We start from the raw sequence: 24,867 nt of genomic DNA, 5'->3' as shown, positions 1-24,867 counted from the left end.
GTCACTAAGAATACATTGACAACCCCAACTCACCACAGACACAGATTTCCAATCCAAAACAGGATTATGGGTTTGCAACCAAGGAAAACCCAGTACAATAATATCATGCAAATTGTGCAACACCAAAAATTTACAATTCTCTTGGTGGTCCGGGGCGACCCGCATTATCACCTGGGTCCAAAACTGGGGTTTATTTTCCGCCAAAGGAGTAGCATCAATACCCCTCAAAGGGATAGGAGTCCGCAGGGGTACCATGGGAAAACCACAAGGTTTGGCAAAGCCAAAATCCATCAGGTTCAAAGCTGCTCCTGAATCAACAAAAGCCTTAGCGGAAAATGTAGACAAGGAGCAGATCAAGGTAACCGCCAAAAGGAACTTAGGCTGTACACTGTCCACTGCAAATGCGTGAGCAAAACGCTTTTCTCGTTTAGGACAGACAGAAATAGTATGAGAGGCGTCCCCACAAAAAAAAACACAACTTATTACGCCTTCTAAACTAATGACGTTGCGCCCTAGACAAAACCCTATCACATTGCATGGGTTCAGAAGTTCGTTCGAAAGGCGGCACCACCTCTAAACGTCGATCAATTTGAATGGCCAATGACATAGAGTCGTCAAGACCAGAGGGGACAGGAAATCCCACCATAACATCTTTTACGGTTTCTGCCAGACCCTTCCGAAAGAGAGCTGCTAGGACATCATCATTCCATTTAGTAAGGACCGTCCACTTTCGGAATTTTTGACAATATAACTGCAGAATCCTGACCCTGGTTCAATGCCAATAAGGTTTTCTCAGCTTGATCAATAGCATTAGGTTCATCATACATGTGAAAAAACACCTCCACATTAGCCAGAATAGGATCTCCGGGTGTCAAAGAAAAAGCCCAATCCTGGGGATCGCCGCGCAGCAGGGAGATGACAATTTTAACCTGCTGCACAGAGCTCCCCGATGAGTTAGGATTCAAAGCAAAAAATAGTTTACAATTATTCTTAAAATTCAAAAATTTAGTCCGATCCCCAGAAAACACACCAGGAGAATCTTTGGTTCTACAGCAGATGATTGAGCGAGATAGGCAGAAATTCCCCGCACTTCAGCAGCAAGCTGCTCAACACGATCGGACAATTGCTTAGTTTCCATTAGAGAAAAAATCCTTCTACGGCCCCAGAGCAAAAGAGGAAAAAAATATATTTAAAAAATTCGGACACTTTAATTTTTTTTTCTTACAATTCTTTCCTTCTTTAGAGTACCCTAGAGTCTACAGTATGGCGGTGATTCTGTTATGAATAGGTCACCGAGGAGGATGGCAGGAATAGGCTAGGCCACCAGGAAACCAGAAAGGTTGGTCACTTAGCGAATTGCAGACCCCTAGTCCTAACAACACAACTAACAGTAGCCGTGGAGCATACCTACGATGCCCTAAACGCCTCAACACAGCTGGAGAACTAATTAGGCCTAAAGCAAGAAAGGTGAAATCTAAACTGCCCCGGAGTAGAACCCCAAAGAAATAGATAGCCCCCATACATATAGTGTCGGTGAGACCAGATGAGGGACAAACACAGGCAGTAAATAGACTGAGCAAATGATGGGGCCCAAACTGTCTAGATAGGATAGGAAAGGAAAGACACTGTCTGCAATTACGCAAAAACCCTAAACAATCCAACACGTCTGATGTACAAAAAAACACTGAGGTCTCACGACCTCTCCCCCACTATATCAGCATTCTGGTGTAAACTGGCAGCAAAGCAAAAGAGACTAATATAACAGGGGACTGAACAAACTGACACAAGCTGTAACATACGGAGCGGAGTCCAGCACAGCCCCAGCAGGGAGCACGCTGAACCCGCACAGCAAAGCAGAAAGAGGCAAAACCAGATCAGATGCAAAGGATTAGCAAATAGACAACTTAACTGAAAAATGCAGGATCAGGCAGGAGACAGCAGACCTCCAGTTGCACAGGAAGAAATAATCACCAGCAACAATTGAGGGAAGCCTGCTCACATGTCTTGCACTGAGGAGAGGCTTCCGTGGGGCTACACTGCCATATAGGCCCGACTGGTGGAAGGCTGCAGTTATAGTTGACTTTGTGGAACTTTCTCCAATTATCCTATTGCATCTTTGGAGCTCAGCCACAGTGATCTTGGGGTTCTTCTTTACCTCTCTCACCAAGGCTCTTCTCCCATGATTGCTCAGTTTGGCTGGACAGCCAGGTCTAGGAAAACTTCTGTGGTCCCAAAGGTCTTTCATTTAAGGATTATGGAGGCCACTGTGCTCTTAGGAACCTTGATGTGACGTCCGTCCGCGAATCTGGGCTGCAATAGGTACAGCACCCCGAGACCCTTAACCCCTATACAGGGATCTGGAATTGTTGCAAGGCCCAGGGGGTGGCTGTCTAGAGGAGCAGTGGACCAGAGCAGGACGGTCGCCAAGGAAAAAAGGCAGGGAACCAAAAATGTAGACAGAAGTCGGGAGAGCAGCGGAGGCACCGAATGGGCAGGCAGTGGCAGAGTAGACAGTCCAGGCCAAGGTCACAAACCAGGAGAGTAGCAGAGGTACAAAATCATCAGGCAGTAGAGGGGTCAGAATTCCAGGTTGAGGTTAGAGTCAAACAATAGCAATTCACACCGTAGCACACAGGGGAACCAAGAATATATCCGGTGGCTTGCAAGACCAGTCCCAAGGTATTTGAGGGATCAGGTCATCCCTCACAAGTTCCCGGACTGATGATGTCATCAGGACCGCCCCCAGGACCAGGCCAGATGGTGATGCACCAACCCCTTCATGACTGACAGAGGAGCGGAGCCTGCGTCCACCAGATGCCAGCGCAGGAGCCCCTTCTCTGTCGCCGCCATCACTCGAGGGCGAACCACAGTGCCTCCCAGTGGCCAAGGCAGGAACAGCAGGCCCCGAGTCAGACGGCGATGTGACAGTCTGGCGCCTCCTAGTGGCCGAGGCCGGGACAGCAGGCCCCCAGTCTGACGGCGACGTGACAGTACCCCCCCCTCTAAAAGGGGCCTTCGGACCCTCAAAGCCCGGTTTGTCAGGGTGAAGGAGATGAAATCTCCTAATGCTTTGGCATGGAAGTCCCCGCGGGGACCCAGGACCTCTCCTCCGGGCCGTAGCCCTTCCAGTGTACAAGATACTGTACGGACCCTCTCACAAGGCGGGAATCAAGGACACCCTGGACTTCATACTCCAAGGTCCCCCTGACCGAAACAGGAGGAGGAGGGGACTCGACAGGATGAATTGGAGAGCGATGCAACTTGAGGAGAGATTTATGGAACACGTTGGGCAATTTGAATGACTGAGGGAGTTTTAAACGGAAGGCTACCGGGTTAATCACCTCTATAATTTCGTATGGACCAATAAATCTGGGACCCAATTTGGCAGACGGCACTTTAAGCTTGATGTTTTTGGTGGAGAGCCAGACCTTGTCTCCAACTCCCAGGTGTGGCCCCTTAGATCGCCGTCTATTCGCAGCCGAAGCCTGTCTAACCTGGGCCCCCTTCAAGTTCGAGTTTACCTCAGACCAAATCGTTTTTAAGTGGTGTATATTTTTCTCTACCCCAGGGAGCTCCGACATCCTGGCCGAGAATGAACCAAAGCGCGGATGCAGTCCATGGTTGCAGAAAAAGGGGGTAGTCTTAATGGAGTCCTGGTACTGATTGTTTAGGGCAAACTCAGCTAATGGCAGATGTTCCACCCAATCGGACTGATGTTCTGACACATAACAGCGAAGGTATTGCTCCAGAGCCTGGTTGGTACTCTCAGTTTGACCATTGGTTTCGGGGTGGTAGGCCGAGGAGAAGAACAACTCATTACCAATGTGTTTGCAGAACACCCTCCAGAACTTTGAAACGAACTGGGTACCCCTGTCAGACACAATATTGACCAGAGCACCGTGCAGACGTACAACATGCCTTGCGACAGCACTGCTCCCACTCCGACTTCACAGGCATCTACTTCTACAATAAATGGGCAGTCCAGATCAGGCTGAACCAAAATCGGGTTGGCCACAAAGCACTCCTTTAGCGTAGAAAATGCCTGAATTGCCTCAGGGTTCCAATTGGCCATGTCGGCCCCTTTCCGGGTCAAATCTGTGAGTGATTTGGCAATTTCTGAGAAACCCCTGATGAAGTTGCGGTAGTAATTAGCAAACCATTAAAATCGTTGTAGTGCTTTTAGCGATTTGCGTTGTACCCAAGCTTTAATAGGTTGGATCTTGGCAGGATCAATGCGGAACCCTTTGCCTGAGACCATGTACCCTAAAAACTGTAACTCCTCAGCAAAAAAAACACATTTCTCCAGTTTAGCAAACAAGGAGTGTTCTCGCAGTCTCTGCAGCACAGAACAGACGTGTTGAGCGTGTGTCACAGAGTCAGCAGAGTAAATCAGAATGTCATCCAAATACACTACGACATACACCCCACAAATGTCTCTGAAAATATCATTAATGAAGTTCTGAAACACGGGAGGTGCGTTACTGAGTCCGAATGGCATTACAAGGTACTCAAAGTGGCCAAGGGGTGTATTAAAGGTGGTTTTCCACTCATCCCCCTCTCTTATGCGGACCAGATTGCATGCCCCCCCGGAGGTCAAGGTCAAGTTTAGTAAACCAGCGGGCTCCCATTAGCTGATTAAAAAGATCAGGGATGAGTGGAAGCGGATACTGTTTCTATTTAGTGATTGCGTTTAATTCCCGGTAATCAGTGCAAGGTCTGAGACCACAAAGAAGAAGCCGGCCCCCACTGGTGAAATGGATGGTCTAACAAACCCTTTTTTAAAACTGTCTGCTATATAGTCATTCATGGCCTGACACTCTGGACCAGAGAGATTAAATATTCTCCCTTTTGGGAGACGGGCATCCGGAATCAGGTCTATAGGGCAATCATATTCTTTTTGTGTGGGTAACTTCTCAGATTCTACAATAGAAAAGACATCCTCATAGTCTCTGAAAGCAAACGGTATGAGGGGTTTTTTAACCTTAACTTGGTTTACTGCTAATGATATGCAGTTATCCTGACACTGCGAACTCCAGCGCACAACATCACCCAGGTGCCAGTCAATAACAGGATTGTGCTGGCGTAACCAGGGCATCCCCAAAATAACTGCAGCAGATAAATTATCCATCACAAAAAATGACATAAGTAATGTTCCCACAGACATAGCAATTTTGGCTCTAACAAATTTAACCCCCTCCTAAATAATAGATGTGCCATTGATAGCCGTGGTTTTAATAGGGGCATTAAGCCTTAGCAGCGGTACACCAAGATTCCTAGCAGCCAAAGAATCCATAAAATTTCCTTCAGATCCACAATCCACGTAAGCTTTTAAACACAGAGATTTCTGACCAAATGAAAGAGAGATGGGCAATAAAACTTTAGCCACATCTGCGGGCGGTACCTGAGCCCCTGGGCAACCCTAGCCAGATCTGCCCAGGGGCCGATGTCCCAGGAGTGTGGATCTCTGACGTTCAGGTTTCTTCCTGAAGTCTCCAGACTGCAGCATGCTTGCACAGGAAGATGGGAGTGATCCTCCAGGCTGTCCACTGAAGCGAGTAACAGGTGTTTAGGCCAAAAATCAGCTCAGGCAGGAGAAGAAGGGGAAAAAAAAGTTCAGGGAGACTGCTTTTGTATATTTTGGACATATACACAAGAAGCAGGTTTTTTTTTGTTTTGTTTTTTTATGACCGGATATAATGTGATGTCCGTCCGCAAATCTGGGCTGCAATAGGTACAGCACCCAGAGAAACCCCGAGACCCTTAACCCCTATACAGGGATCTGGAATTGTAGCAAGGCCCAGGGGGTGGCTGTCTAGAGGAGCAGTGGACCAGAGCAGGATGGTCGCCAATGAAAAAAGGCAGGGAACCACGGCACCTCCCAGTGGCCGAGGCAGGAACAGCAGGCCCTGAGTCAGAAGGCGATGTAACAGTCTGGCGCCTTCTAGTGGCCGATGCCTGGACAGCAGGCCCCGAGTCTGACGGCGACATGACACTTGAGTGCTGCAGAAATTCTTTTGTAACCTTGGCCAGATCTGTGCCTTGCCACAATCCTGTCTCTGAGCTCCTTGGCCAGTTCCTTTGACCTCATGATTCTCATTTGGTCTGACATGCACTGTGAGCTGTGAGGTCTTATATAGACAGGTGTGTGCCTTTACAAATCAAGTCCTATCAGTTTAATTAAACGCAACTGGACTCCAATGAAGAGTTGGAACCATCTCAAGGAGGATCACAAGGAAATAGCATGTGACTTAAATATGAGTGTTATGATTAGGTAGCCGAGGAGGATAGCAGGGGAATAGACTAGGCAACCAGATAACCAGAGAGGTTGGTAACTTAGCGTATTGCAGACCCCTAAACTGACAACACAACTAGAATTAGCCGTATATATATTTTTTTATAAGTGATAGTGGCCAGACGGAGGGATCCTCCTGGATCACATTAAAGGGTTTTTACAAATGCGGTGCAGCTAGATGTAAAACTTGTAATTTTGTACAAAAAGGAAAAACATTTTTTTCTATGGTAAACAAAAAAACATTTACCATTAAAAATTTAATAAACTGTAATTCTTCTTATATTGTATATTTAATAACATGCAATATTTGTAATATTCAATACACGGGTTGCACCACGGGACCCTTGAAGGTTAGAATTAGGAGGCATCTCTCAGATGTGTCTAATCACAATGCTGTTGCGGTTTCTGCAGTATCAAAGCATTTTGCCACAGTTCACAAAGGGGATGTTAGCGGCTTTCATTTCATGGGAATAGAACAGGTATACAGTCCGATTCGGGGTGGAGATCACAGAAGGAAACTATTGAACAGGGAGTCCTTCTGGATTTTCACCCTGGGCACTAGATATCCGGATGGTATGAATAGCCGACAAGATCTTATATTACATTATTGAATATGTTCGTTCCATATTTTTATTCTGAGGCTGTATTGTAACATATTGATCTAATTTTTAGTATATTATGTATGGGATATAAATATGTGATATGTACTTTGAAAAATGTTATTGCAATTATTATACTTTTTTTTTGTGTGTGTGTTTTTTTGTGTGTTGTTTTTTTTTTTTTTTTGTGTTTTTTTGTTTGTTTTTTTGTGTGTTGTTTTTTTTTTTGTGTTTTTTTTTTTGTATATTCATCTTTTTCATCTCATATTAGGAGTATATATATCTCCCTTTTAAATTATATATGTCATTTATGTTGTGTTGTCTACACTGACTGTTTTCTTTCCTTGTTTGGCTCTCCCACCATTACCATATCGGGAGCTGCTTTGGAGCAGTCCACGCATGTGCTTCTGATTTTTGCAGGTGGGAGAATCCAATAAAAGGAGGTTGGTTGCATTTAATGTCAGAACATGATTAAGACCTGAGGCGTCGAAACGCGTTGTTCTGCAGTCATCCGACTGATATGCTGTACTTGCTGGAATTTTAATATGCATTGGCACAATAAAATGGATTTTTAATTTTCCATTTCTGGCGCTGGAATTTCTCTTCTTTTTTTCCTTTCCACTATTGATTGACTGCCTAGTCAAATCCGTGTGCAGGATTTGGATTCTACCAGCAAGGCAGTACGGTGAGCTGGATTATATTTTTTTTTTTTTAGAATTAGCCGTAGTTACGGGCTGGCGGAACACACCAAATAAATAAAGATGAAATAATATAAGGGGTGCGTTCGCAGCCCGGACCCACCATGCAGAGGTGACCAACTGCTGCTAAACATTGAGGGGAAGGCGTGTAGGAGAAAAGCCGGACACCGGTAGGTAACCCCTGACCCGGTGCTAGCAGGCACGAACTCCGTTGCTTCACGTAGCACGTGCCAGCCGGCGAACAACCGCAACCTGTTTACGTCACAGGTCACAGTAGTGTGAACCACTGCTTATGACGGGTGCAATGTCCGCCCTGACTGATGCCACTAACCAGCCTAACAACGGTGCTGGAAAGCACACACAAGGCGCACAGCGTTACTGCGGCGGATGCTGCGGTAGCAGTGTCGAGGAGGCTAGTAATGGCCGACGCCCTAGGCGTTGAAGGTAGATGAGGATAACACTGCGGTGCAGTGCAGTGTCTGAGCTATTGAGCTGACTCTAATTCCTAACCCTAACTCATGCGTAATATCCAACGAGGGGGAATTATAATGCGTCAGGCACCAGGCTCATTCATCCATCATCATGCATACACTAAGTACTATAGCCTCAGAGTCTATCATAGTGCATGGCAGGGCGGCCATGTGAACCTTTTATAGCCGTGCCCTTCCGGGACCTTCCTGATCCTCCAGATGGACCAATCAGAACTGGAGAAGGACCTGATCATGTGACTCCCGATCCTCAATGGGAGATCGCCTCATGAGCATGCTCAGTGGACCAAAGGAAGGATTTAGACTCTGCTTTTGCTGCTGGCCAGGCTGCATTGCCATAACTAGACCAGAGGTGGCAGCAGCAACTGAACCCACAATGCTGGTTTGGGCAGAATGCCAGGATCATGGAGTCTGTTGAGCAGGCTCCACTGCGGCCAGAGGGGAATGGGAGACTGTCGATGGCAAGGCTCGGGATTCCCGCAGTGCAGCGCCTGGAGCCCGACACCTAACAGCCGTGGGACGTACCTACGATGCCCTAGACGCCTCGTCACAGCCAAAGAATTAACTAAGCCTTAAGAGAGAAAAGGGAAAGCTAAACTGCCCTGGAGTAGAACCCCAAAGGAATAGATAGCCCATGAACATATATTGCCAGTGAGACAAGATGAGGCACAAAACACAGGCAGAAAATAGGGTAAGCAAATGATGGGGGCCAAACTGTCTAGATAGGACAGGAAAGGATACTGTCTGCAATCACGCAAAAAACCCGAAGAAAAAATCCAACACGTCTGATATGCAAAAATACTGAGGCCACACAACCTCTCCCCCACTAAATCAGAACTCTGGTGTGAACTGGGCGCAAAACAAAAGATACTGATATAACAGGGGATTAGAAATACTGACAAAACTGACATGAGCTGTGGCATATGGAACAGAGTCCAGCACAGGTCCCAGCAGGGAACAAGGCTGAACTCACACCAGCAAAGCAGAAATCAGAGGAAAGCAAAAAATGGATCAAATGCAAAAAGATTCAAGCAGACAAATAACTTATCTGAAAGATGCAGGACAAAGCAGGAGGCAAGTAGACTTCCAAAATGCTCAGGAAGAAAACCAAATCACCGGCAACAACTGAGGGAAGGTTGCTCACTTAAATCTCTCCAGTCTGTAACACCTGACCTCCAATCATCCTCCTCAGGTGATTGACTTCTGTCAGCCAGACCAGCTCCATTACCAGCAGCAACCACCAGAGGGAGCCCAAACTCAGAAGCCAGGTCAAAAGTGTTCACAACATATGAGTGTCTGAGCAAAGAGTCTGAATACTTATGACCATGTGATATTTCAGTTTTTCTTTTTTAATAAAATTGCAAACATTTCTACATTTCTGTTTTTTTGCAGTCAAGATGAGGTGCAGAGTGTACATTAATGGGGAAAAAATGAACTTTTTTGAATTTACCAAATGGCTGCAATGAAACAAAGAGTGAAAATTTTAAAGGGGTCTGAATACTTTCCGTACCCACTTTAAATGTTGCAATAAGTCACCAACTTGTTCCTACAAGGCCTAGAAGACTTGGTGCTTGGTGCATACAATATGCTAGATGTAGTAGTTTTTGGTGTGTAGTGTTCTCATTTTTCCATCAATTGCCTTGATAAAACTGAAGATTTTGTTATGAAAGTTACTTTATTATTCTTAGTTTTCTGGTATTGGTTAATAAAATGTTCTATAAAACTCAGTTTTATCAAAATTGTAAAAATTATTTTTGTGCTCAGAAATATGTTGATTAATATCCTACTTTTCAAAGGGAGTGTACTTATGCTGAACAATCTATAGATCATTTAATTTAATATCTAATCACTTTCAATAATAATAATAATAGAAGACAGTAATGAGTAATATAGATTTCTTGTTTTTACTTTCCCCACATCCTGATATAAACAATGATCACATGAAAATATTGTGCAATTTTTCATTTCTTACTGATTATATTGGATCCTAACTAGAAATGAACTATTTGTATAAATATATTTCTGTTTCCAAAGCACTGCAATGACAGTCCAAGGTGCATTCACCAGATCCGCATTTCTGTATGGCCAGACAGGAATATGTAGGGGCACTGATGACAATGTACCCACATATGTGTTTGAGCTCTAAGTCTGTGAACCCCTTTAATGTCAGCCAGTCCTGACTATTTTAGCATAAGCCATGGACCGTCTAATCTGTTTAGGAGGATCCTGATATTACTTTGATGGCAGATACCAGAGGCAAAAAGTTATATGGCAAGGCTTGTTAAAGAGTTGAAATTGAGTTTTAGGATCGCTGCTTCCAATAGGTGGCGCTAGAGTTCTTGTCCTCTTTGAAGAAACAATTTGCATATTTAATTTCCCAGAGGAGCATACATGGCCTATGAGGCTGTGTGCACACGCTTCGATTTTTAAGCGTTTTTGCTGCGATTTTCGCCACGAAAATGCTTAAAAAACACATACAGAACGCACCCCATGCATTCCTATGGCATTCCGCAAATGCTGTGCTAATGCTGCGATTTTTTTCCGCGGCGGAATCGTATCGCGAAAAAAACGCAGCATGCTCATTCTTTTTGCGGAATCGCCGCAATTCCGAAAATAATTGTCGCGATTCCGCAATTATAGGAATGCATGAGATCCGCTTACTTCCCGCATGTGGCTATGCCCTCCATGCACGAAGTGAGCGGCTCATGTGCGGACGGTACTTATGGTGTGGAGGACAGGAGACTGTCCTCCGGGCCCTGGGTACCATATCCCTGTAAAAAAAAGAATAAAAAATAAAAAATCGGATTATATTCACCTTCCGGCGTCTAGCGCAGTCTTCCCGGGCCTCAGCGATGCTCCCGTTCCCAGTAATGCCTTGCGGCAAGGACCTGTGATGATGTACCATCTCGCGAGACCGCTACAGTATCGCGAGACTTTACGTCATCAAAGGTCTCACAAGGCATTACTGGGAACGGGAGCATCGCTGAGGCCTTGGAATGCTGCGCTGGACGTCGCAAGGTGAGAATATCACGATTTTTTTTTATTCTTAACATTCTATCTTTTACTATTGAGGCCGCATAGGCGGCCTCAATAGTAAAAACCTGGTAACACTTGTCAAACACTATGTTTGACGAGTGTGACCAACCTGTCAATCACATTCCAAGTGATGCTTCGAATCGCTTGGAAAGTGCTTGAATTTCGCATGTGAAAATCGCGAAAAAACGTGCAAAAACATGGAAAAAGACGCAAAAAAACCCGCACGTTTTTCCTGGGAAGAAGTGCTGTTTTTTTCTGCATACGTGGGCACATAGCCTACGGCTGTGTGCACACGCTGCGGATTAGGTGCGGATTCATCAGCGCGGATTTTGTAAAATCCGCAGGTCAAAAGACCTGCGGTTTTACCTGCGGATTGCTCTGCGGTTTTGCCCTGCGGTTTTCCATCTCCTCAAATGGAGGAGATGGCAAACCGCAGGAGAATCTGCAGAAAGAATTGACATGTCAATTCTTTCTGCGGATTGAAAACCGCAGATAATCCACGCGGAAAATTCCGCACCGTCTGCACTGCGGTTTTTGATTCCCATAGGGAATAATGGTACTGTACACCGCAGCAGAAACTGCTGTGGGTCCGCAGCGGCCAAAACCGCTGCGGAACCGCAGCAAAATCCGCAGCATGTGCACACAGCCTTAGTCTTCTCACTGTGACATGCCAGGCATATCACTCTCCACAAGGAGAAACATTACCCCTTAGTCCTCAAGGGAAGTAAATCTCCACCAGCGGTGTCCATCCCAATTGGGAGCACATGCATACTCCCATAACCTATCTAGTATGGCGCTCTTTATAATATATATCGAACTTGGATTCGGGTCTTCGCAAATCGTTTTAGTCTCATTCAAACAATTTATCGCTTGTGTGTTAATGTGATCACAATGAACCGAAAAAACTACAATTTCTGTAGAAAAGTTATAATGAATGGGTTGCAACCCAGGAAACGTTGGGTGTATTGTAAATCATTTACTTTTAAATGAATTTATAATAAAAAATGACCTATTGTCATTAAACCAAGTTTTTTGGTCACAGTTTGCTTCCTCCCCCCTCCCTGCACAATGACTTCTCCACAGGTCACTGAGCATGACCACAAAACTCCCATAAAAGTCAGTGGACATCTCCATCGTATTGGTATCAGAGGCCCACGTGCCTTCTGTAAGGCATATATCTAAATACTGTTAACAGAAGCTAAAGATGGCAACCTCCATAATCATTTACAGAAAACACAATGTAACAAAATGTATAAAAAGAATATGTATCAGTAACTGGTTTTAGTCATTAAAAATAGCATTTGATATATTTTATATTTCTCAAGACAGATAATTATTATGGCATTGGCAGGAGAAGAGTATTCTGCCAATGTAGACAGCATTACTGTATCAGATCACAAGTCACACCATTATGAATTTATGACTTGTTCCAACCTGTGTACAGTAGCTACAATCATGGCCAAAAGTGTTGGCACCATTGAAATTGTCCCAGAACATTATTGGAATTACGCATTTTTTATTATACACAGGTTTATTTCCTTTGTGTGTATTGGAACAACACAAAAACAGAAAGAAATGCAAATTAGACATAATTTCTCATAAAATCCCCAAAATGAGTTGGACAAAATTGTTGGCACCCTCAACTTAATATTTGATTGCACACCATTTGGAATAAATAACTGCATTCAATCGCTTCCTATAACCATCAACAAGCTTATTACACTTCTCAGCTGGAATTTTAGGCCTTTCTTCTTTTGCAAACTGCTCCAGGTCTCTCATATTTGAAGGCGCCTTCTCCCAACAGCAATTTTAAGATCTCTTCACAAGTGTTCAATGGGATTTAGATCCATACTCATTGCTGGCCTCTTCAGAACTCTCCAGCACTTTGTTTCCATCCATTTCTGGGTGCTTCTTTAAGCATACTTAGGGTTATTATCCTGCTGGAAGACCCATGACCTAGGACGCAAACCCGGCTTTCTGACACTTGACACTATATTGCAACCCAAAATCTATTGGTAATCTTCAGATTTCATGATGCTTTGCACACAGTCAAGGCACCCAGTGCCATAGGCAGAAAAATAACCCCAAAAAACATTTGTACCTCCACCATATTTGACTGTAGGTACTGTGTTCTTTACTTTGTAGGCCTCATTTCATTTTCAAGAAATAGTAGAATGATGTGCTTTACCAAAAAGCTCTATCTTTGTCTCATCTGTCCACAAGATGCTTTCCCAAATGGATTTTGGTGTACTCACGTACATTTTGGCAAACTGTGCCTGTATCAGCAGTGGGGTCCTCCTTGGTCTCTTGCCTTAGCGTTTCATCTCATTCACATGTGGATGGATAGTTCGCGCTGACACTAATGCACCCTAAACCTGCAGGACAGCTTGAATTTCTTTAGAACTTGACTGGGCTGCTTATCCACCATTTGGACTATCCTGCACTGCAACCTTTCATCAACCTTTCTCTGCCATCCACATTCAGGGAGATTAGCTAAAGTGCCATGGCCCATGGGATGTAAACATTTTGATTATGTTGCGCACCGTAGACAAAGGAACAACAAAATCTCTGGACTTGTAACCTTGAGATTGTTGAATAAATCACTTGTCCGTCAGGCTGTTTTTTCATCTGTTAGGCTATGTGCCCACCAGACTCCTTCCCAGAAAACACGCATTTTTTCCACATTTTTTTGCGCGTTTTCCGAGCTTTTTTTGCGAAAGAAATGTGTGTTTTTGATGCTTTTTTCCATGCATCCCCAGACACATAGAAAATAGCTAAAAACGCAGACTTTTCCACAAAATTAATGAGCATGCTGCTTTTTTTTTTTACCTCAAAGCGTTTTTTTGTGAAAAAAAAGCATCAATATGCACAAAAAGTGCAAAATGCATTAAAATGAATGGGATGCTTCTTTTAAGCGATTTTTGAGCGTTTTGCCACTCAAAAACGCAAAAAAAAATGCTTACATGGGCACACAGCCTTAAACTCCCCTGCCACCTGCACACCGCACTTTATCATGTTATCCTAATCATGCAATAAAGAAACACATCAGCAAGGATCGGGTGAGTGCTGCAATTCTTTACAATTTTTGTGATTTATTTATATATTCTATGTTGATGCACCACCCAGAAGAGATCCAAAAAGGAGGTTTAAGGCTAGTTTCACACTTGCTTTTTTTTGCGGCGCGTTTTTCCCGCAAAAAAACGCATTGAAAAAACGCATACAAAAGCATACAACTGCTGCGTTTTTTTCAAGCATTTTTATGAGCATGCATGAAAAAAACGCAGCGTTTTTATGCGTTTGTATGCGTTTTTAGTGCGTTTTTACCGCGTTTGCATTTTTTTCCAACATTAGGTGGCCCCTCACACTAACCCAAACCATGACTTTACTAACCCTAACCCTGACCCTAACCCTAACCCTAACCCTGACCCTAACCCTAACCCTGACCCTAACCCTTAACCAAACCATACTTAACCCTAACCCAAACCCTAAACCCTAACTAACCCTAACCCTGACCCTAACCCTAACCCTAACCCTGACCCTAACCCTAACCCTAACCCTAACCCTTAACCAAACCATACTTAACCCTAACCCTGACCCTAACCCTAACCCTAACCCTGACCCTAACCCTAACCCTAACCCTTAACCAAACCATACTTAACCTTAACCCTAACCCTAACCCTGACCCTAACCCTAACCCTAACCCTAACCCTGACCCTAACCCTTAACCAAACCATACTTAACCTTAACCCTAACCCTAACCCTGACCCTAACCCTAACCCTAACCCTGACCCTGACCCTAACCCTTAACCAAACCATACTTAACCCTAACCCTGACCCTAACCCTGACCCTAACCCTAACCCTAACCCTGACCCTAACCCTTAACCAAACCATACTTAACCCTAACCCTGACCCTAACCCTAACCCTAACCCTGACCCTAACCCTAACCCTAAACCCCCTTAACTAACCCTAACTTTACCCAAACCCCTAAATTCCATTGTCTAAACTAATGGTAAAAAAAAAAACGCATGTGCAAAAAAACGCATACATAAGCATGCCAATGTGCACATATGCGCACCCATAGGCTATAATGGCCATTTTTAGCGCAAAACGTGCGCACACGTGCGCATGCGCTTTTTTGCAGGACCAAAAAATGCAACATGCTGCGTCTGTAAAATACAAACGCATACCCCAAAAAAAGCAGCGCATGAAAATCGCATACGTGCGCATGCCAGCGCGCAGGTATGCGCACCCATGTTAAATATAGGGGAAAAAACGCATGCGCACGTATGCGTTTTTTTCCAGCGCAAAAAAACGCAAATGTGAAACCAGCCTAAGAGTTGTTTGTCTCAAAGACACTGTGCAGCTATAGTAATTGGTGGCTAGATCTCGTTCGTAAATATTTATCAATATATACCCTTGAGATTGCTGATATTGTTCAACAATTTTGGTTCTCAAGTCCTCAGACAGTTCTCCTCTCCTCTTTCTGTTCTCCATGCTTAGTGTGACACACACGGACCCACAATGCAAAGATTGCGTCAGCTTATCCCCTTTTTGTCTGGTTTCAGGTGTGATTTTCATATAGCCCACACCTGTTACTTGCCACAGGTGAGTTTGAACGAACATCACATACTTGAAACAAATAACCATACTGATCATACGGCATAAAGACCAAGAAGTATTTATGACAAAGCAATCTAAAAAAATCAACACCTTATTTATATCAACTGAGAAACATACATGAAAAATACGACATTCATGAGATAAAAAATTCTTAAAACAAAGTTGCTTACCCACAATTTTTTTTACTACAAAGTGCCAACAATTCTGTCTGGCCCATATTTGAGGTTCTGTGTGAAATTATGTCCAATTTGCCTTTCTCCCTGTTTTTTTGTGTTCAAATACACAAAAAGGAAACAGACATGTGTAGAACAAAACGTGTAATTGCAATAATATTCTGAGAGAAATACTTCATTTTCTGGAACAATTTCAAGGGTGCCAACATTGACTGTGTTTGTACCATGGAAAATATCACTATACAAGAGTGTGGGGGAGTTTATGTGATATTTAGAATATTTATTTTGGGTGTGTGAAAGAGTGATATAAGATTCAAAATGAATTGTGTTGTAGCTAATACAAAGATTGATCATGCCATCCCAAACCCACTGTAATTTATTTATATTTAGTCCATGCTAGGAAGACTGAAAGATGGCAGAAAGGATTTCCATTTATTTTACCATATAGGTGTGAATGAGGTTTGGCACTAATGCTGGGATTGCATTGGAAATTTAATTTAATACCAAGAAGGGTCGAGGTCAGTATGGATAAGCATGCTTTCCAACTGTGAAGTATCAGAGAACCCCTCTAAGCGCCATCCTGACACTTTTGGGTGCTCCTCATATGTCAGTATTGTTCCTGCAAATATTTTGGCCCCACCGTTAACCTGTTAATTAAAGGGTCCACAGCTGTTATCTATTTAATTGTTTATTGGTCAGATTTTCATACATTTGATTTTGGCATCTTCAGTCCACTGATCTGCAGCGGCACCCCTAACAAGCCTTTATGGATGACCCATTCTCAGGGTAGATGCAAACGAGCATATGTTCTCTCATCCAAGATATTTGGGTCAGTTATGTAAATCACACACTGATAAAAGTGTGATCCGATTCTCTCAGAGGAGGAAAAGGTGGGGAAACAAATTTCTCCATCTTTTCCATTGTCAGTCCATGGAATTTGGACTGCACTCAGATGTCATCCAAGTGCAGTCCGTTGTTTTCCATGGACTTATTGATTTGCATGGCCGAGTGCGATCCGGATTAAACTCGGGCATATGCACGGCTCCATAGAATAACATTGGTCCAAGTGCAATCCTATGTTCTATTGGATCACACTCGGACTGAAAATGTGCTCATCTGTACCTGCCCTAGGGATGGGTTATCAATATTTTAGGTCTGAAAAACCCCTTAGGCCGGGATCACACACAGCGAGATACGGCCAAGTCTCGCAGGTTAAAACCAAGCTCTGGCGCCGGCACTCCGGAGCGGAGCATGCAGCCGCACAGCAATACATGGAGCTGCACGCTGCGCTCCGGAGTGCCGGTGCCAGAGCTTGGTTTTAACCTGCAAGACTTGGCCATATCTCACTGTAGTGTGACTCCGGCCTTACTTGTCTAAGACAGGTATAGATATATCTTCAAATAGTAACATTTGTGTTCCACATATTTTCCCCCATATAGAAATACAATGAATAATTTGGGTGCAGCACAGGATCCGGAAATACAGAGAATTCAGAAACTTCTTGGACAATGTGAGCACAAAGGGATCGACCTTGTACTCAGCAATTTGAAACCATCATTAAAGGTAATGTTTCCATCACATTAGCGTGATTTTTTCAAAATATGCAATTATAAGCCTATGTATTGGCAAATCAATAGCACAAAAAAATTCCAAGTTTTCATTTATTTTGAAAATACCTTTTCTCACTTCAGGAAGCTTTCCAAAATTACTTTAAGAAGAGCTGCAATGAATATGAGACTGTCCTCCAGTGCTTAAAACGTGCATTAATAAAGGAGGATATTCACCATGACCAGGTAAATAAAAGATGATAATGTGGGATCATGATTAAAGGGGGTCTCTGGCTTAGAAAATGTATTATTAATATCCCTGTTGAGGATCTGCATCTGTTGGTGGGGTCATAAAAGATCAGAAATACAAGCCAAAAGGCAGGCATATGTACCCCCGATATAAAAAAAAAGATAGATAAAAACAGTGCCCTGAAAAAAAATTCATACCCCGTTAACTTTTCCACATTTTTGCACCCAAAATGTATTTTATTGGGATTTTAGGTGATATACCAACACAAAGTAGCAAGTATTTGCAAAGTATAAAAGAAATGATACATGGTGTTAGGCATCGGGTTCCTGCCTCTGCACAGGAAGAATCCCAACCCTTGCCTTCTGCAGTCTCCCATTCAGTCCCAGCCACAGTGGAGCCTGCTCAGCAAAGCCAGTGATCCCAGCGTCTTGCTCAAGCTCGTGCTGTTTGGTTGGTTGCTGCTTCCTTCCCTGGTTCAGCTATAGCAGCCTGCACTAGTCAGCGGCGAGCAGCTCCAGAGTCTGTCACTTTTGCAGCCCATTGAGCATGCCCGTGGGACAACCTCTCATTGGAGGTTGGAGGTCACGTACTCAGGTCCTCAAGCAGCTCGGATTGGACCATCAGGAAGGTCCCGGAAGGACACTGCTATAAAAGGGTCGCATTGCCGCTTGGCCATGCGCTAGTATAGACTCATTATGTTATTGGTATGTGTGATGAAGGATGCATGAAACTGGTGAATGACTTATTATATTACCCCCCTCCTTTGATATACATGCGTTGGGGTATCTGAGTCATCGCCAACGGGTGGCTATGTTTCCGCCACTGTGCTCCTAGCATTGTCACACACTAGTGTCCGGTGGTGTCATCCTGTACAAGGCACTGCTGTACCGCGCCAAGTCAGCACCCACCAGTGCAGCGCCATGCTCAAGTTGTGCGCTGTTTAGCCCAGCCTTGGGCGATTGGCGGCACGTGCCAGTGAGGCGCCTTGCACACTTGCGCGTCTCTCCCTCACCGCAATTGCGGTGCCGAGCGCTGCTGGTCTAAAGGGACCCTTTCCCTTGTCTCTGGGGCAGGGTCTTGTGACCGTATAGCAGCGCTTCCCCAGCCGAGTCCTGTGAGGTTAACAGGCTCTGGCTTTACTTCCAGCGGCTCTGTGAAGTAATAGAGTTCGCTCCTATACTCACCGGGTCAGTGGTTACCCGCCGGTGTTCAGATAAAACTCCGCCATTACCTAATAGCAGTATACCATCTCTGCACGGTGGACCCAGGGTTGCAATCGCCCTCTCTTATATTTTATCTTTAGTGCGATCTGCAACCCTAACACATGGTTTTGTAATTATTTTAAAAATATAAATCTGAAAATTATGCCGCACATTTGTATTTCGCCCCTTCTAGTCTCATACCCCAAAATTATATCCTTAGTTACCAATTGCCTCTAGAAGTCACATAATTAGTAAATTCAGTCCACCTGTGTGTAATTTCTTCTCAGTATAACTACAGCTGTTCTGTGAAGGTCTCAGGGGTTTGTATGAGAACATCTGGAATCAAGCAGCATCATGAAAACCAAGGAACACACCAAACAGGTCAAGGATAAAGTTGTGGAGAAGAGTAAAGCAGGGTTAGGTTAAAGAAAAAATAGCCCAAGCTCTGAACATTTGATTTTAGTAGAATCAGCAGACAATTAGCCAAGGGGGTAAGACAAAGATCCCATATGTTGATTTTTACTTTTCTAAGTGTCACCAAAGATGTCTGGCAACTACTTATCCTCCTCATAATAAAATAACAAAATAATTTGACCAAACCAAAGACAAGATCGGGAGCATTCCTAAAATCCAACACCACTTAAATCACGAGCTACCAATAGATTTTCAGGGAATGTGGAGAACTGTTGCAGTCAATTTCCTGTCAAAGTGATGCTCATTTATTTGAATAACCACCAACCATGTCATACTACATCTGCCCTGAAGTGGCCACTGTAGGGAAAACATTTTATCTTTCACAGCTTCCTCTTTCCTGATGACGATCACTAGGTTTCAGTTGCATTACCTGCCAGGAATGAGCTGAACACTTGGGTGGCTTGCAATTTTAGGGGACTTTGTTCAATTGGGACAGGAGGGAGCGCTGATTTTACATAAGCAATGGGTGTTTTAGTAATCCTAATACTTTTGTTTCTGCAGAAGATGGTAACACTGATTCACCACTGGCTCGTCGTCCTATTTATTCAGTCATTTTTACAATGCTCCAAAAATTTATCCCGTCAAAACTCGGGGGAAATTTTTTCTAATGGACGCAAAAAACTGCTGGATTTTTTTTCAGATATGGTAAGTACCATGCCAGTGAATTTGAAAGTCAAGTTCTTACTTTTCTCATTTGATGGTATTTTACATTATATCCAACCAGGAAACAAACAGGACTGCTCAGCGACAGACACAGAATTTACTCAATGTGAAAAAAATACCCATTGGGCGCCTTCATTTTCAACTGCAAATTTTAATGCAATAGCTTACCTGACGGAAACACAGAGAACCCCATTCATCATTTGGGGGGGGGGATTGGCACTCTTCTTTTTGCCTTGTGGTATTTCTTCCTCTTTTTTCATCAAATTTTTCAAAATGGTGCACATGGTGAATGAATTTTGCACAAAAGTAAAAAATGCTCTTTATTTTTGTCGTTAACTGTTGTTTTGCAATTTTTTACTGTAAAAAGTCATGTAGAAATCTGTGCCGGAATATATAGCATCAATAAAATCACTCCAGGGGTGGAGACTGAAGTAAATTTTGAGACAAATTTTGCAACTTGTCAAAAAGTTGCAAATAATGAATCAGGCGAAATATCTAGAAAAACTTGAATGGCTTTTCTGGGACTGTTTTTTTTTTTACAATGTGCTGTAGAACTAACAGGCAGGTTATTACCTACCTGCTTCTTGTGCACGGTACCTATCTCTGCCAGCACAGGGTGTCCACAGAGCGCTCCTGCTGGTGATTCAGCGGTTGATGTCACATCAACAGAGTAGCGGCTTCTCTTCCACTGTGCTCTGTTGAAGGGGCGTGACTGCCAAAGCCATGCTGATTGATATCCGGCTCCCCACAGACTACTTGCGGGGAGCCAGCTGTCAATCAGCATGATGACACCATCGACAGATCAGCTCGGAAGAAGAAGAGCTGCTCTGTTGACGTGGAGCAGCTGATTCAGCAGCAGGGGCAGTTGGTGATCGCTGTGTAGAACAGGCACAAACCATGGGCCGGTTAGTTTTTAGGCCCATAGTAATAGTTAAAGAAGGTCATGGACATTCTCTTTAAACTCTGCCAGTATAAAATAAAATATATATAAAACAGAGCAAATGAAAAGATGAACATAAACAGGTGCAAAACACTAAAACATAGGCAAAAAAAACAACCGCAAATGCAACAATTCTGATGTCACCTGACTAAGCCATCATGTTCTCCCTGCTGATCATTCCATTGGGGGCTTCCTTCTAAATAGCCAAAACATGGAATTGAGAAGTATTTCTGCGACACTTTAGCAAATTAAGAATCGCTTGTGATGTCACGGTAGCTTACCTAATTGAAGCTTAATTATGATGTCACCAAAAGTGACATCATATGACTTGAAATCAACAGCATTTACCCGCAGAGGACAGCTTTTATGGTAAACCTTAGAGTTTAAAATGAAGGTTGGTTGAACCCACCAATTTAGTCAAGAAATGTGTATAGGGACTCCCAACTCTCCACCAACAAATTACTTCAGGGAAGAAGAGGATCAGGCAGTTTAGCTCTAATCATCCGATCCTTCTTTTCTGCAGGCAGATAATCTGCTGTCAGTGGAGTCTGGCAGTGACTTACTCTTCTCTCCATAAAGAACATTAACGCTCTGCCGAGCTGAGCATTCATATGTACAGGGGAGTAGGGCTAATTATGTAAGGCATATTGGCACCTTTGAAGGTTGGAGGCTTGTTCTACAATTCATCCTCTGTGTGTGATCAATAATATTGATGCCTTGAAAATAATATGTAAAAAATACTTTGTTTAAAATATTTTTTTCTTTTATTACCAAGGTTTCAGATAATTACCTCCTTCCTAGTGATCCACTGGATTTCATATTTGAGATGCTGACTGCTAATGACTTTGCATCGCTACACATGACCACCGTCTTCTTTATTGAAAAACACCAGGACTTACGGTGAGTGATGTTGTAAACTCCAGTATTTATCTTCTTTATTTTATGAACTATAGCTGAAGAGCCCAGCGCTGCCCGGGCAGGGCATAGTAACTAACTGTGGTTAGTTATAGCAAATTATAATTATCCTTCATCACATAGTCCCGTGCCCATATACCCATCATACATATCCACGATCCCATAGGCCCGTGCCCATATACCCATCATGCATATCCTCCATCCCATATTCGAGTGCCCATATACCCATCACACATCCTCCATCCCATAGTCCCATGCCCATATACCCATCACACATTCTTCATCCCATAGTCCCATGCCCATATACCCATCATACATATTCGCCATCCCATAGTCGAGTGCCCATATACCCATCATACATATCCTCCATCCCATAGTCCCATGCCCATATACCCATCACACATCCTCCATCCCATAGGCCCATGCCCATATACCCATCATACATATCCTCCATCCCATAGTCCCGTGCCCATATACCCGTCATACATATCCTCCATCCCATAGTCCAGTGCCCATATACCCATCACACATCCTCCATCCCATAGTCCCGTGCCCATATACCCATCATACATATCCGCCATCCCATAGTCCCATGCCCATATACCTATCACACATTCTTCATCCCATAGTCCCATGCCCATATACCCATCATACATATTCGCCATCCCATAGTCGAGTGCCCATATACCCATCATACATATCCTCCATCCCATAGTCCCATGCCCATATACCCATCACACATCCTCCATCCCATAGGCCCATGCCCAGATACCCATCATACATATCCTCCATCCCATAGTCCCGTGCCCATATACCCGTCATACATATCCTCCATCCCATAGTCCAGTGCCCATATACCCATCACACATCCTCCATCCCATAGTCCCGTGCCCATATACCCATCATACATATCCGCCATCCCATAGTCCCATGCCAAATATACCTATCACACATTCTTCATCCCATAGTCCCATGCCCATATACCCATCATGCATATCCTCCATTCCATATTCGAGTGCCCATATACCCATCACACATCCTCCATCCCATAGTCCCATGCCCATATACCCATCACACATTCTTCATCCCATAGGCCCATGCCCATATACCCATAATACATATCCTCCATCCCATAGTCCCGTGCTCATATACCCGTCATACATATCCTCCATCCCATAGTCCAGTGCCCATATACCCATCACACATCCTCCAACCCATAGTCCCGTGCCCATATACCCATCATACATATCCGCCATCCCATAGTCCCATGCCCATATACCCATCATACATATCTGCCATCCCATAGTCCCGTGCCCATATACCCGTCATACATATCCTCAATCCCATAGTCCAGTGCCAATATACCCATCACATATCCTCCATCCCATAGTCCTGTGCCCATATACCCATCATACATATCCGCCGTCCCACAGTCCCATGCCCATATACCCATCATACATACCATATCTGCCATCCCATAGTCCCGTGCCCATATACCCGTCATACATATCCTCCATCCCATAGTCCAGTGCCCATATACCCATCACACATCCTCCATTCCATAGTCAACCATTATGACATCATAATGAGCGGCGGGGCTTGCAACCTATGATGACATCAGCGTCGCCATGGCAACCATTATGACATCATAATGAGGGGCGGGGCTTGACGCGCACACACTGTTTCCCCAGTATGTAGATAGGGGCATTATGACATCATAATGAGGGGCGGGGCTTGACACGCACACACTTTTTCCCCAGTATGTAGACGGGGCAAAATTGTTTGGTGAATTGGAACGCGCGGGGTTAAAATTTTGCCTCACAACATAGCCTAGGATGCTCTTGGGGTCCAGACGTGTGACTGTGCCAAATTTTATGGCTGTAGCTGCGACGGTGCGGATGCCTATCCCGGACATACACACATACATACATACACACATACACACACTTTGAGCTTTATATATTAGACTAGACTCACATTATTGAGGTCCTATGCTAATTATGGAAATTGTCTCTTCAGAGAGGAAGAGGACTAGAACTCTAGTGCCACCTATTGGAAGTAGCAATCCTAAAAGTCAGTGTCGACCCTTTAACGAGCCTTGTTACATGACTTAGGATAAAAGCCAAGCCAGAATCTCAATTTGCAGACACTGTGTTTCGGGGTACTGCCCCTCGTCAGTGCAAAGTGTGAGATCTGGTTTGGCTGTGAGGTCCCAAATGCAGCTCTTAAAGGGGGTTACCACCACATCAGAACAGACCTTTTCTTTGTACCTTATTAAGACATATAGGCCCTGAGGTCTTTTCTTAAGAGTAACAGGCATACCTTTAAGGGGAAATTGCTACATTACTGCTTAATCCATTTGGTCAGTGACTACATTGACTTTTTATTACTTTGCTTAAAAGGGAGGAACATCTTAGTGCCATCTTGAATATCAAAGGAAACCTGAGCACTAAAGAAAAAAAAGATCTTTTATATTACATACGCAACAGGCAGACGGACCGCCACCAGAACAAACTGTGTTTCTTTGAAGGTATTAAGTTGGGCAGCAGTAAATTTAGGCATTTCTTGTGTTGCCTTTGTTAGTTTGTCCGCAACCAACATGAAGCAATTGAATGTATGATCTGAATGTATAAATTATTTCATATTTAATGTAGTGATACTAAGTGCACTATGTACAGATACAGAGATATTGTGTATTGTAATGACTCATCTGATGACCTTGAGAAATAAATTTTGTTGTTTTTTTTTTCACATTTGCCTAATTGTTTTCTGTTTTTGTCAGCAGAGTTATGACATATGTAAGTTTCACCTTAGAAGCAATACATTATGTAATTGGATCACGGGTGCACAAACTTTTGTGAGACTACATATACACACAAACAAGCACACACGTTGCTGCACAAACAAAAATTGAAGACCAGCGGTATGAAAATGGAAATGTTATTTTTGTTATTCCCATGACTTGTAA

At 43.7% G+C, this 24,867-nt stretch overlaps 1 protein-coding gene across 1 annotated transcript in view; it reads left to right on the top strand.

Annotated features, from left to right (window-relative positions):
* LOC141084777 (uncharacterized) overlaps window positions 1-24,650 on the top strand; it is a 58,962-nt gene extending 34,312 nt beyond the window's left edge. The window contains exons 7-11 of the mRNA XM_073569697.1: window positions 17,348-17,471; window positions 17,600-17,701; window positions 19,883-20,026; window positions 21,760-21,884; window positions 24,302-24,650. Of these exons, the coding sequence (XP_073425798.1) occupies window positions 17,348-17,471; window positions 17,600-17,701; window positions 19,883-20,026; window positions 21,760-21,884; window positions 24,302-24,482 (676 nt within the window). The 3' untranslated portion in view covers window positions 24,483-24,650. The remainder of the gene's footprint in view (window positions 1-17,347; window positions 17,472-17,599; window positions 17,702-19,882; window positions 20,027-21,759; window positions 21,885-24,301) is intronic.
* Window positions 24,651-24,867: the final 217 nt, after the last annotated feature.

This window comes from Dendrobates tinctorius, unplaced genomic scaffold, assembly GCF_039654945.1.
Source record: "Dendrobates tinctorius isolate UK_male_01 unplaced genomic scaffold, ASM3965494v1 ptg000006l, whole genome shotgun sequence".
In the NCBI taxonomy this organism is placed as follows: Eukaryota; Metazoa; Chordata; class Amphibia; order Anura; family Dendrobatidae; genus Dendrobates; species Dendrobates tinctorius.
This window is presented reverse-complemented; position numbering and strand designations above follow the sequence as displayed.